The sequence below is a fragment of the Cystoisospora suis genome, assembly GCF_002600585.1.
Source record: "Cystoisospora suis strain Wien I chromosome Unknown contig_7706, whole genome shotgun sequence".
Classification (NCBI taxonomy): Eukaryota; Apicomplexa; class Conoidasida; order Eucoccidiorida; family Sarcocystidae; genus Cystoisospora; species Cystoisospora suis.
In genome coordinates, this window is record NW_027160491.1 from 1 (window position 1) to 13777 (window position 13777).

Sequence of the window (13777 nt, forward strand, 5' to 3'; positions counted from 1 at the left end):
CGTAGAGTCTGTCCGTCACTCTCGACCGCCGGCGGCACGGGGCTCTTCGGACGTTCTTCCTCGCCACAGCCCAGTGGAGAAGCTGTTGAGGCGCGTCGCTCCATCAGCTCTCTCTTCAGCTCATTCGAGAGTCTCCGAGCTACAGACGCCAGATATTCCGCTCGCGCTTGGGTTAGCGACCTCGCCACGTCCTCGGCCTGAGATGGCATATATCGGACAAGCAAGGCTATGCCACGAAGAAATTCTAACTTTACCCCATCGGGGCGCTGCAAAGTAAGCACTTCCCCCTCAACGCGCTCCCTTGTTTTTCCAGGAGTAAAAGGTAGAGTATGTGCTCCTGTCAACCCGGAAGCCAGCAGCCCTATGTGCTTCACAGGGGCCAGCCACCCGACGCGCTAGGCTTTGCTGGTTGCGGTTAATGAAGAATTGAACTGAGAACGTGATCCCTGTAGAGTTCTCCACCTTAAGCACGACAAGGCAAGTTATGCTACATAGCGGATGGCCCGTCATATGATAGTACACCGCTGCATCCACGACGGCAGCCGCAGACAGGAAGCGGCGTTCCGGTTGCGCGTTGCGCCGAGTCTGGCCTCGGGACGCTTGGAGAGGAGGCGGCGAGGCAACCGGCCAAAAAAAAAAGCGCGAGCAATACAAACCTGTCGTCGAAAGTCCAGCTTTCGTGGGATCGCGCGGCCTCACGAGACAGGTGATTCCATCACGGAAGTTTACCTTCATCTCCGCCCCTGATTTCGCTTTCGGGTCTTGGATCAGCAGACTCTTAGCGCGGCCGTACTCAAAGAGATCATCGGTGTTAATCAATACTATATCCGGAAATGAGACCTGCAAACCGCAAGAGGTACAGTCCGGAGCAGCAGAAACGTGTGGCAAGAATAGTTTTCTGCGGTCGAATGTTGCACGTACTGCACACCCTCTCCTAGTACCTGCAAAAACCGGGGGTGCTCACTTACTCAGTCTGTGAAAACCTTTCACATCACGATGTATACCGACACACAGGAGTGGGAACACAGCAACAAGTACCGGTAAAGGACTACTACCTAGCAAACGAGAAACGGTTTGGAGCCTGGGCGGGCTGGGTTCCAGCCGGCTCGATCAGATCAGCCATGAGAGCGCTGGACCGCAAACGGTCCCAATCCTCAGAGCTGAAGCGACGGTTTGATCAGTCTGCCGGGGGGCACCGTTTCTTAAGTACTGGTGCCCTGTTCTGAAGTGTGGCTTGACAGTGGTGGTTGTCTTACTGGAGTAGCAGCTACCCAATCGGTTTTTTTAGTGAGAGCCGATCCAACAGGGTCGTCTTCCACCTCCTGCAAAGCAAAAAAATTTGCAGACACCCACTGCCCCCATCCATCTAGTATAGCCGCCCCTTCGTAAAGACGTGTGCACGCGACAGGCCTCCGTTAGAGCAAGCCACGCAGTACTGTTTTAAGACCATGAAGATAAAAGAAATTTTGCCAGACAGGACCCCTCTCGCAGAACAAGAGTATACGTGACGCTGAAATTCTGGCAGATTCCCAAGAGCAGAGTAAAGCTTTTATGCGCCGGGTGAACATGGTGGAGTCTGTGGTCTCTTGCATCGTTCCAGTGGCCAGGATGCACGTGTCGCTACTACTGTCTGCGGTACGCGCTGTCTTGCTGCCCTTGTCCTTGCGTCTCGCGAAAGCGAAGAAGCCTTCGGTTCCACTGTTTCACAATACTTTTGTCAGCAAAGATTGCAGGTTCGGCGCACAGTGGCTCTCCATTGCGCAGTGACACAGAACTCGGGTGAGGCGGAAATTGTGGAAGGCGTACTTCCTCGCCAGTGTTTGCTTCTGGCAGAGCAGGGTTTTGAATGGCATCAAGCGAAACCGACAACTCCGAAACGAGGTCGACGCTGTCGCCCTCTGCGGATGACGCTGGTGTCTTTCCAGGTGAGTTTTCTACGCTGTCGGTCACGATCAGAACTGTGCAAGTGCGAGGCGCCGGCGGAGTTACGGGAATGGGGCACGCCACCTCAGGCTCTAAAGCAATGCCCAGCAGGCGATTTTTCGTCCCATCTTTGCTTTTTCCTGGCCTTCCAGACTTGGTCCCGGTGACACTCCTAGTGTCGGCGGAGGCTTTCGCTGCAGACGGCGCTCTCGGGGCTGCCTTCGCGTCGGCTTTAACTGGCTTGCCAACGGGACCCGCCATGTGTCCAGACTTGCAGACAAACCGGAAACAAAGCTGCTTTGTCGCGAAGTCATACGGAAGCTCAGTCTGGCGCCCTGCGCTCTCAGACCCTTGCTCTCCTGATAGCTCAAATCCCCGGCCTGCATATGCTGTTAGTGGTTACTGACTGAACAACCTGCTCTCGGAGGACACGGCTCGCGAACGTTTCGTGGACTCTTTCCATCTGCACACCACGTGAGAAATTGTTGCTTGCGGAAGAATGCGATCCAAAGCGTCTCGACCAGCCTGTCTGCCAAATCAGTAAAAACTGTTTGAAAGAGAAAGATGCCCGACGCCTCGGCCGCTACAGAGGAAGTCTGCACTGGCGGAGTGTTTCCGTCATACATCACGCTCCCGCCACAGCTTACCATCACGGCGCGAAGACTGGAACAGCGCAGCTGTGGCAAAATAACCTACAAAGGGACCTGGCCTATCTGTCCGCCACAACATTGTTTTACAAGTCAGCACCAATTGGGATACCTCTAAGAGCTTTTAGCTTTCGATATTCAGGTAGTGACACAGTGACAGTGTTACGGATCACGGAGATCCGTGCCCGTACTGACACTCCGGGGAAAACGGAGATGGAGATACCCCTTACGTTTCGCGGAGAAAAAAGAAAAAAGCTGCATGCGTCAGGCTGACTGTAACTCGTGGTGCCTTGGGCGAAGCCAAGAGCCGCTACTCAGTAACATAAAGCTGGGGACGCGGCGAAGACGCTTTGCCGACGGTTCTGCACCCTTGAGTCAGGCATGGCGGACCTCTCCGGACAGTTTCTTCCTTTCGCGTTGCCTCAAAACTCCCCGTTCGCCCGCTTGGGAGCCGACTAGGGAAAAGCGTAATTCATTGTCTCTTGTAATCTACAGCGGGCCAGTGAGCCTTGCATGCTTTTTCGATGGCGGCTGCGAGGGAGCTGCCTTACGATTCCCGTATTGGAATCCTGTCCAACCCGAACAAGAAAAAACTGAACTAGGTTCCACCGTACAAAAACCCTACTCAGGGTCTTTTGACAGCTAGCAGCGGGCTGGGCACTCGACATCTGTCTAGACGACAGCGACAGGGAACAGTCAGTACGAATCCTCGGCAAGAAAACTGGCGCTCATATGTGCGTCTTGCGCTTTGCTGGAGACTTCGGGCCAGTGTACCAGAAGTCATCGGAGGCGTCGACACCAGACGTTCCCGTTGTTCTGTTTGTTTCATAAGTCGTATAAAGGAACCTTAGAAGAAAACTGGGAAGCGGACGACTACCAGAACTGTTGGAGCAGCTAGACCAAGGTGTACTGAACACAGCAGAGTGAAGACTGAGGCTAAGGCCGCCAAGGAAAAGTCCTAGAACCGGCTTCGTCGCTCCGCGTCCGGCACCCCGCTACTTTGTGGCCGCGACTTTCACGCAGTTCCCCAGTGGACTCTGTATCCTGTACGCATCACTTCCTACCCTACAACGTAAACGACTGCCGAGGGACAAATCCGACGCTGTGCAGCCCGAGCGCTCGGCGCCAGCTATCGGTGCTATGCGCGAGACAAAAAAACGAACAGTGCTTCCGCCACAAAACCCAGCATCAGAACTACGCCACGCAGAACTCCAAGGGGTACGGGAAAGCACCAGCATCTTTTGTCTCTGTTGCTTGAGCATTTGTGATGCCTCTCAAGCTGACGACGACAGGCAGTCATCGGGTCACTCACACCTTAGCTAGCCCAACCGAATGCCAAGAGAGTCACACGGGTCGGGGCTGCCTCACGTGCCCGAACGGGTGGTTAGTGCTCGAGAAAGCTCCGATTTCGAGGAAGTTTTGCTTGTCCCCCGGTTCTTAGGAAACGGTCGAGAATTCAGCAGCAACCTCGGGTTGACTTGCCGCAACTGAACACCGTATCACGGACGAAGGCGAGCCAGACTGCGCTGTAGTGAGATTCCTTTGTCTCGCGTCTGCGTCGGTCTCACGTGCGAAGAAGTCCCCACCAGGCACAATATAAATGTAAGCCACTACGGTACACACTAGCGCAGCATACAAGATTCCGAAGGTTGCAGACACACGAATAGGCACGTGCAGGGGCGCGTCTTCCATGAGACAAGGGTCGTCAGACTGGCATCCCTTTGCGCCGCGACACTTGTCCCGAAAGCACTATGTTATGTACCATCTGGGGAGACGGAACATCTTTCGGGCTGACAGATTCCATCATATTCACACCAGAGCCCACGTCAAGAAACAGAAAGAGACTGACAAGCATCACAGAACAGACGAAAAAAGCCGCAGGAGGGCACGGAGTACGCAAAAGCAACACCGCCCTCCGATTCCCCCTTGCGGACCTGTCTTGTGCCACAAGGCGACTCTGTTCAAAAGACGAAGACAGACCACATTCGACGCCAAAAAAAAGCATTAGCTTCACGCTTCGGCAAGGTATGTCGAAACTGTAGATTATTCGTGTGGAGATCGATAGTTGACCCTACGAATGACTGTATATCCCCGGACACAAGCGTTCCGTTTACCTGTTGTGTACGACATCTACATAAGCTATCTCTTTCCCTCTTCTCGTGCCATACCCACGGTCTTCCATTTCCTGTACAAATGTGCTGCAAAACCGGTCCGTCCACAAATATGAGGGAAACACCGCGCCCCTTCACCCGGTATACTACACGGAAATCGGGGGTCCACGGAGAGGTCTCAACGCAGTCGCGTCGGATTCAGCCCCTTTGCCAAGGCTTCCAATCAGTTGAAGCAAACATCTCTGCCCTCAACTACTAAGCACAGGTGCGCGCGTGTCGCAATTCCAAAACACCCGCTACCCCCCCCAGAGATATACACCGGTCCTGTTTTCACTCTTCAACCGCGAGACTCCAGCCCCTACCGGTAACGTCCCCTCCCCTTAATTCCTCCTGTTCTTGACATCGCGGATGAATATCATCCGGTTGTGATTCTCTACCATTCCCTATACCCTGGGAGAAGAGAGGAAATAGTAGTATAGCAGTGTCCTCCTACACTGCACTCCTGCTCGTTATTTCTCTCGCCACGTTTCTATCCTGTCATCTGGATGCACAACTGTTCGGTGAAAGGCTTGCTTTGTTCGGGATTACAGCTCGGGAGACACCCTTGCTCCCCTGTCAATCACTATTCGAGTCAGACAGATTGACATTTCTTGGCGGTCGTACGTAACACTTGTCACCATGAGAAGAGTTTCCGTAACACTTGCGAAGCTCCGATTTCAGCGAAAGCTGTTACCCTTCTTTTCCACGCCCGGAACGTTTCCAGTGTATATCCCCCCTATCTGTCTCTTCCTCATACGGACACACACACTCAGAAACCCCTCCTGGGCGCCGCAAAAGAAGAGAGCCCCGGAACCGTTTACGGATTCTTTGGAAAATAAAGCTTGGCTCTTTTCTCCTTCTTCGCTGCTTTCTTCTTCTCCTCCTCGATCGCCGCCAGCTTGCGGGCCTCTTCAGCAACCGACGCCCGTGCTGGGCCCCCTGTGGGCTTCTTGCGCCCAGCCGCGCCTAACTTTTGAGGTGCCCCAAGAGGGCGTTTCGGGGTCTCATCGTTTTTCTGTAGAACAAGAGAACCCAGGAATGAACGACAGTGTGTCTTCGATCGAACGTGTGAACTAAAGACGAGGCGCATGCAGAGTGGACAAGGTAGCGCCAGGACAAGCTAAGCTTCTGAGTCGAACTCAATGTCTGAAAAAGTAGCTGCCTCTTCCACGATACGCAGACAGAAAGGCTACCAGAGCTCACTTGCGCACCACCGTGGTGCACGAACACATAAACTAATAGCGCGTATGGCTGGAAAACAACTGAACATGACGAGAAAGCTGCTTACTTATACACCCAGCATACTTCGACAGTCCTTATCATACCCGAGCGTTGCCTCAGCTCACGGGTGTGACAACGTCCTTCGCTGCGTACCGAAAAAAAGTACATGGCTAAACGATGACTTTCGCTCTATCTTACCTGAACTCCTCCTTCACCCTCTTTATTCTCGTCTCTCGCACTGGACTGGACGGCTCCGTCACCCGTTGCACTGACAGCCCCTTGGGGAGAAGCCACACCAGTTTTCTTCTTCTTCTTTTTCTTCTTTGCTGCCTCTGTCGCGTGTTGACTTTCTACGGCCTCCTCTTCACCCTCAGCTCCGTTCGTCTCCGCTTCAGGACTCCCGTCCGCGGAACGGCGGGCCGACTGGTCGCCCACCTTGTTGCCAGGAGTTGGCGATGTTCCCTTTGTCCCCCCAGGTGTAGCAGTTTCAGGAGATACTGGTAACACACACCCACAAAACACATAAAACTACTACACGTACAAGAGCAACCTGCATATATGCCTGCACCGCTATAAAAAGTGTACAACGTAGGAACACAACGGGTGTGCTTCAACAAGAGCAACAAGCGCTCGGTGTCGCAAAAACGCAGAAGAGAAAAGAACGCGCCCAGTTAGAAGAGATTGTTTCACATCGACGGTTTGACTTACTGTGCATCTCGCTGAAGATGGCATCGAGTTCTGCCATCTCACGCATTTTCCGTTCCTTCCTTGAGAGGCCTTTCAAAGCTGCGTCAGGGTCCTTTCCTGTTGGACGACATGAAGACAGCATCTATGCCACAATACTGGGAAAAAGACGGTGCAATGATACGAAAAAAAAAGACACTCCTCTGTTGCCAAAAAAGAACACCTCGTGCCTCATTCAAACTGTGCCAGTGAAAGACACCCTGCATGAGCCCCCTGCTCGTATGGCTGAACGCGCTCCAGGAAAGTGAAGGTAAGGACACTAAGCCCTCGCCGGTCAACAAAAACCGGGAGAAAGTAGTAGTGCAGAACAACAGAATATCAGGTATCGTCCGCTGCCGTCCAGCACCATCTCCCTTTGCTACACGCGAAATAGCAAGACCGCTGGTTGCCAGCAAACACTCGAAGAGTACCTTTCGTAGTTCTTGGTGTAGGCGTAGTTGGAGGTTGTGGTCTGCTGTGCTGCGTCCTTCCATCCTGATCGTTCTCGGTGTCCGACGACGAGCTGCCACCACCTCCTTCTTGGTCCTCCTCCTCTTCACTTTCCTCAGTCTCACTCTCCTCCTCGCTTGTGTAAAAAGCGTCTTCATTATCACGAGTTTTCCCACCCCTGGCCGCCCCTGACCTGCTCGTGGTCCCCGTCTGCATGCAGTCGTAATCATCGTCATCGCTCTCACTGAAGTCCGCCCACCTGCCGCTACCGCCCCTGGAAGTGAAAGAAGGAGTATACGCAGCCTGTTGTTGCTGTTGTTGCTGTCGCAACCGCTCCGCTGCGCGAGCATCTTCTCGTTCTTTCTTTCTCTGTCTCCGCCTCTCCTGGCGGTCCAGCTTCTTCATCACCTCCTCCTCCTCTGTCAAAACAGAGAAAAAGTTCTTTGCGACTGCACCCGCCATCACGACTCAAAGAAGGAAAAAAAACCACCCGAGGCCTCAAAGCCCAGAAGTATCCCCCTACGTCTGTACACACTAGAGATGACAGGCGAAAAGTTGTGCACTTTCTCCGAACACGTTGGCAAACACTCCACCCCAGAGCAACACCCGACCTGATTCACTCAGCTCTCCTGTCCTTCCCGGAAAGGTGCGTGCGACTAAAAAGCGCGAGCCCCTTAGTTTTCTCAAAATGGTGACAGCGACAGAAAAAGACATGTCCTGGAACGCGGGGTGTGCCAGAGGCAGTTCGAGAAACGACCTGACACCGTCGGCACGACGCGTACAAAGGGTCTCCTCCCGACCCAAGGTCCAAACACTGCACGCTTCACTTGGAAAGAAACACCTACCGATTCCACGTAGAAAGAGGGGATGAGGGCAGTAAAACGAGATGGAGACGACTTAATACACCGGCTCCTACTCCTGAACACAGTAGAGCCACGAACATATGTGCTTCACTGACCAGCAGGGACTAGACTTAGAGCGTTACAGACGGGCTACACAACTTCGACAGAAGTTTGCCGGGTAGACGACACGTATACGATTCCCGCAGCTGCAAAGCAGAAACGCAGCCATCCAATCCTCCAACGATACTAGAAAGCGCCCGGTACGAGGAGCCGCCACTTTCGCGTGACAGCGGAAGCCCGACAACACAAAGAGAATCTCAAGTTCCTCAGGCCTTCAACTTCGCCTGCTACTCTAGGGATGCTGACAAACAGTATTGCCTGCGCGAGCAACGTCACCTGGAGGCGCACCAACTGAGAAGACGAAAACAAGAGTGATACCGGTAGGGCAATCCGCAAGAAGAATGGACTAGATGTCGAGTCCCACGATGAAGAGATTCACTAAAAAAGGCCCCGGAGGCGCAAGTCCCGGGTTTGATGCGCGACGAAAATTGCGTCACACTGAGGGGTTGCCTAGTCAAGAAAGCCTGGGTGATTCCTGTTCAAAAGCCAAGGGAGCTGCCGATGGCGGGGTCGCGACAAACTGAAAATGCAAAAGAACGGTCCAGCAAGGTCGAGTGGAGAGGTCACAAAGCAGGAGCTGATTTGAGTTGAACACGTGTGAATCTGCGGACGCGAACTAAAATATACACCGCACAACCCCCGCCAAAAAAAAGTTTTTGCCGTACTGTCCAGAGCAGGTGGCTACCTGCACCGAAGCTTGGCAATGGAAACGAAGTACGACGGTAAAGCGCTGCAAGATAACCAGACGATCGAGTGTTCGCCTTCCGCAAAAGCGACGAGGAAACGCTGAGAAAAAGACGGCGCCACTGAAGGAGCCCCCGTGCACATGCTCCTGTTATTCTCACTGCTTTTCTTTGAGGACGAGCAAGGTGAGTGACGGTTTTTTCCTTGGATTTTTACGCGAAGGGAGAAAGGACAAGCAAGCTCGAGCCCTGAGGCAGTACTTACGATTGCTGGACTGGGGGTTATTTTCGACAGGCAAAGAGAGCGACAATGGCCAGTGAGGAAAGAGCGTACTTGGGCAATGTTTCTTGCACTCAAAGTCGGAATGTCAGTATATCTTTGTTGATAGTGTCCATACAGCACGAGAATCGGAAACTGGAGCTTTCTTCCAAAAAACGGACGAATGACATTGCTGGACAGCACACCCACTGGTATCGGCCATCATCCGAATGACAGAAGAGAAGCTCTCCGCTGTGAGGAACTCTTGTATTAGCCGGAGATATAATACAACACGCCACCGTCGCTCAGCAGCTGCACGCGCCCACAGACCCTCTAGAGAACCACCATCGGGTTCGTTCTGGGCGGTTAGCGAAGCTCGTCCGCATTTGTGATACTGATACAAACGTTCCTGCAGGACGCACTGGACACGTTTCAGCCGGTCAAAGATAACTTCAGCTTCGTTGGGAATTGGAGTCGGAGGTAAGTCCAGTCGCGTCGATTCGCTTTTTGGAGGACGACACCGACCGCGTCCGGAAGTAGGCAGCGGGTAATATACACTCGAAGTGTAGACACGTATGAGCTGAGACAAATGGCTGCTACCGGAGTGCCAGTGGTGTGGGAGGTGGGCTGGTCAGTTCGTCGCCTCGCAGCCAAGTGCACACCGCCAACAGGGTACAGGAGCGCATCCAAGACTGTTGTACCCAACTGCTGTAGTTTTTTCGACGGAAGAAGTGACCGCCCGTCAGCACGGTACACGGCGAAAACTGATTTTCATTCCGGGAGATGAGGGTTGTTGCCCCGCTTTTGGTGGCGCTGACGGTTGCTTACCCGGGAGTTGACGAGCACGAAGCTTGCGGAGAGGGGCCACCCCGTCGGTACTCCTCTCACTGACTGAAAAGCTATCGAAGAACTAATCACCGGTTTTCGCCAGGGCTGAGTCTCCGAAGCTCTCAGTCACCGAATTACTCACCGACACCGTGGAGACGGAATGACACCCGCTCTACAAACATAGTACAATGGTCCTCTGCAAGAGAGCTCACTCCTTGGTATAGGGAGTCGCTTTCGCGGAAGAGTCCATTCTGGCGGGCAGCCACCAGGGGAAGCATAAGTATGCGGAGACGCTCTCAGGCAAGTTTCTTTCGTCACGGCCGGCTGAGGCGTACTGACGGTGTGGCACAACATACGGAAGGTTGGTTCCGTTGCATCCCCCCTTTCCTGATGTACACGACGCGTACGCCGGAGCGTGCGGGGTATTCTTTCTTTTTGTGAGATCCTTTATCTGTCTGTGGCAACTCGGGCCCTGATGCCGTCTTTGACAACCCGGTCCCGCGGAGCCCATCATATACCTGTACGGCAACCACCGGCGCCCGTGCCTTCCTTGGAAGAAATGCGTGGTATTTGGTTGCTTGCCGCTTCCTGCTAGTCCAGGCTATTACATCCCAGGCATCACCCTTCTGGTCATCATTGAAAGGTCCGAAGCGGTGCTGCCAGATGTTTCTAGGCCACACAGCTCCCGGGTGAGGCCAGCCGACTTCCTGAGAGAAGAAAGTGCCTGTATGCAGAAGCGACTGTCACTTGGGTGACATCGACAGCAGATACTCCGATCGCTCGAATCACGGGATGGAGAGCTTTTCCCTTTCCCTGTGCCCGAACGAAAGTAAGCAGGAAGTCTGAATCAGATAGACAGGCTGGTATTTTTGTATCTCCAGTTACATGCCTTTTCGTGCCTATACGAGTGTGGAGCCTGTAATGCTCGCCACACGCCTCCGCGCAGGTGCCGGTGTGATGTGTCGTGTTGCGCTACGGGCCGCCGGTGCCGGCTGCTGGGCGCTCTTGGTCGGCTCGCCCGTGAGTGTGGTCCGGAGTGCTGTGTTGTGCGAGCCCGGGCCTGTAACGCCGGCAACACGTCTCCGCGCGATGGGCGCGCAGCCTGTGTTGGGCTCTAGTAGCCCTGATGCCACCGAACGTGTTTGCGGGCACGAGGCCCGCTAGTGTGTTGGTTGTGAGTACGGAGTGCGAACCCCCGCGTGTGGGGGAGAGAACAGAAAAAGTGTTTTTCGAAAGACTGACCGTTACACGTGGTAGCACCGCATGGTTCACGAACCGGAGGACTTTGCCTTTTCCCACTTCTAATTTGCGTGCGCTGCACGAGTGTTGGTGCTAGAGTCGATAACGTCCGTGCACGGCAGAGAGCCGGTGCCCGGCTGCGCGGGCGATGCCAGCGCAATTAGAGAGCAGTACGAGCAGCAGGCGCTCGCGCTGCTGCTGAAACAACGACTGCGACGACTACAAGCTACATGTTATGAAGGCAGTCCGGACCTTGCCACCTTTCAAACTTTTTGCTTCGATTGCCGCCGTTACCTCGACCAGTTGAGCAAGTTGACTGAAGAGGACCGCACTCAACAGGCGTCCCTTTTCCTCGAAGGTGAGGCGAAGAACTTCTATCGGTGTGTGGAAGAGACAGGCCCACCCGAAGAGCGCCCGAAGACCCTTGACGAATTCTTCGGTATTTTAACGCGTAGATTTATTTCCCAGAACTCGGAGTGGGATGTTCTGCAAGAACTAACTGAAGTAAAGATGTGTCCAGGAAGGCCACAACAATACATTGCAGCCTTCCAGAAACTACTGCTACGTGCGGACAAGCTGGACGACCAGATGAAACGCTTCTTCTTTTTTCGGGGGTTGGATAAGCACACGAGAGATGCGTTAGTTACCGTCGAGAATGCACCCCTAACGGACCTCTATAGGATGGTGGAACGTTTAGGAGCACGCCACCAGCCACTCGGGAAACTGCCAACGGAGACTGCGAATGCCGCTGAGGATTATTTCACGGAGGCACACGATTTTGCAGAGCCGATGGATACTAGCGAAACATTCGCTGTAGCCGCGCAGCGTGCACCTCACTATCGAGACCGGCGTGCAGAAAGACAGCGAACAAGCGGGTGGAACGGCAGAAGGCCATAGCGTACGCAACCTTCTCGAGCCAGTAGTTTAACGTGTTATTACTGTAAGAAACCGGGACACAATTACAATGCATGTCAAGCTCTCCGCCGCGACCTCACGGAAGGTAGAGTCAGCGCGGCAGCGGCCGGCGTGGAAACACAAGAAAGGACGGAGCCGGGAAACGACGACCTCCACTGAGAGGGGAGTCTAGGTGGAGGCCGTTCAACTCCCCCACTGGGCGCATGGAAGATCAGGTCAGGATGCCCGTTGTGGCCAACGCGATTACTCTCACTATTCTAGTTGGCGGGGTGCGCGCGCGAGCGCTGGTCGACAGTGGTCGCGCGTCGACATCGTAAACCGACGTTTAGCAGAACGGTGCGTGCATTCGTTCTCCAGCCCAAAGGGGAGGCTTGTAATGAAGTTCGCCAACGGGCAGACAGATCGCAACATTGCAATGACAGAGCCTATCGAGATCGCCATGGAAAGTGACCGTGGTGTACTCACTGAAAGGAGGCCATTCTTTGTGGCCGACATCTGTTACGACGTTATCTTGGGACTGCCCTGGATGGAGTACTGGAACGCGTCCCTTTGTTATGTGGATGCTGGCGTCAACCTCAGGGGAAAACACGGCAACACCTATGTACCGGCTGCGCTCCCGGCGAGCTCCGTGAAGAGAGATCCTATAAAAGTGCACCAAACGGCTATAGAGTGTTCAGCTGCGCGTTCCCCGAAAGGCGTGCTCGATGCAACTCACGATCCGAGTGTGGTAATTTGGTGCGCCCTTGTCGAAGCCAACGAAGTTGGAACCCACCTGGATGATTGCGACTTTGCTTGCCTGGCAGTAATAAGCCAAGCAACAGAAAAAGGGGTGGGACCCCTCTCTGTTGGGACGGAGGCAGTTTTTGAAAACTACTCCGACGTGTTCCCCGAGGAGCTTCCCGTAGGCCCCCCGCCCTGCTACAAGACTCGGATGGAGATCCGCTTGCTGCCAGGCGAGACGCCTCCGCACTTTCCACTACGGCGTCCAAAGGAACAGCGCGAAGTTCGGCGGCTCATCGAGGACTACCTAAGCAAAGGACAAATAAGACCGTCGGAGTCATCTTTCGCCGCACCGGTACTGCTAGTGAAGAAAAAGGATGGAAGCGGGCGGATGTGCGTCGATTATAGAGCTCTCAACAAAATCACGGTGCAGAACAGATACCCCATTCCGAGGCTGGATGACTTACGAGATGTTCTGGCGGGTGCCAAGGTTTTCTCTAAAATCGATCTCCGTACCGGATATCACCAGATTGGCATTAAGGAGGAGGGCAAACCAAAGACCGCATTTAGCACTCGCTTTGGGTTGTACGAATGGAGCGTAATGCCATTCGGTCTTGCCAACGCGCCTAGCGTGTTCCAGTCAGTGATGCACGAAGTGCTGGGGGACCTGCTTGATAAAACCGTCGTAGTGTACTTAGACGACATACTAGTATTCAGCAAAACAGAAGAACATGAGAGGCACCTGCGCGAAGTACTAGAACGAGTGCGCCGCTACAAGCTCTATGCAAACAGAGGGAAGTGCGAGTTCTACCGAGACTCTGTCTTATTCTTGGGGTTTGTGCTTTCCGGCGAAGGGTTACTACCGGACCCAACAAAAATAGAAGCACTAGCAAACTTGAGAACTCCTCTGGCGAACAAGCAGGAAGTCAAGCGGTTCTACGGTCTGGCGTCCTACTACAGAATGTTCGTGCCCCAGTTCGCTTCGATCGCCCTGCCGCTCACCCGTCTCCTTCGCAAGGATGCACCTTTCAGGTGGGGAGAAGAAGAGCAACAGGCC

General features: G+C 53.9%; 2 protein-coding genes across 2 annotated transcripts; one reads left to right on the forward strand and one right to left on the reverse strand.

Moving 5' to 3' along the window:
- Positions 1–4174: 4174 nt before the first annotated feature.
- CSUI_010531 (uncharacterized protein) lies at positions 4175–9196 on the reverse strand. Its single transcript, XM_068070634.1, has 4 exons — positions 7096–9196; positions 6650–6745; positions 6140–6438; positions 4175–5735 (listed from the first exon to the last, which is right to left on the reverse strand). Exons 1-4 carry the CDS (start codon positions 7574–7576, stop codon positions 5538–5540), a joined length of 1074 nt encoding a protein of 357 aa, XP_067917389.1. The 5' UTR covers positions 7577–9196; the 3' UTR covers positions 4175–5537.
- A 299-nt stretch (positions 9197–9495) lies between these two features.
- On the forward strand, positions 9496–11163 carry CSUI_010532 (uncharacterized protein). Its single transcript, XM_068070635.1, has one exon. It carries the CDS (start codon positions 9608–9610, stop codon positions 9803–9805), a length of 198 nt encoding a protein of 65 aa, XP_067917390.1. The 5' UTR covers positions 9496–9607; the 3' UTR covers positions 9806–11163.
- The last annotated feature ends 2614 nt before the right edge of the window (positions 11164–13777 follow it).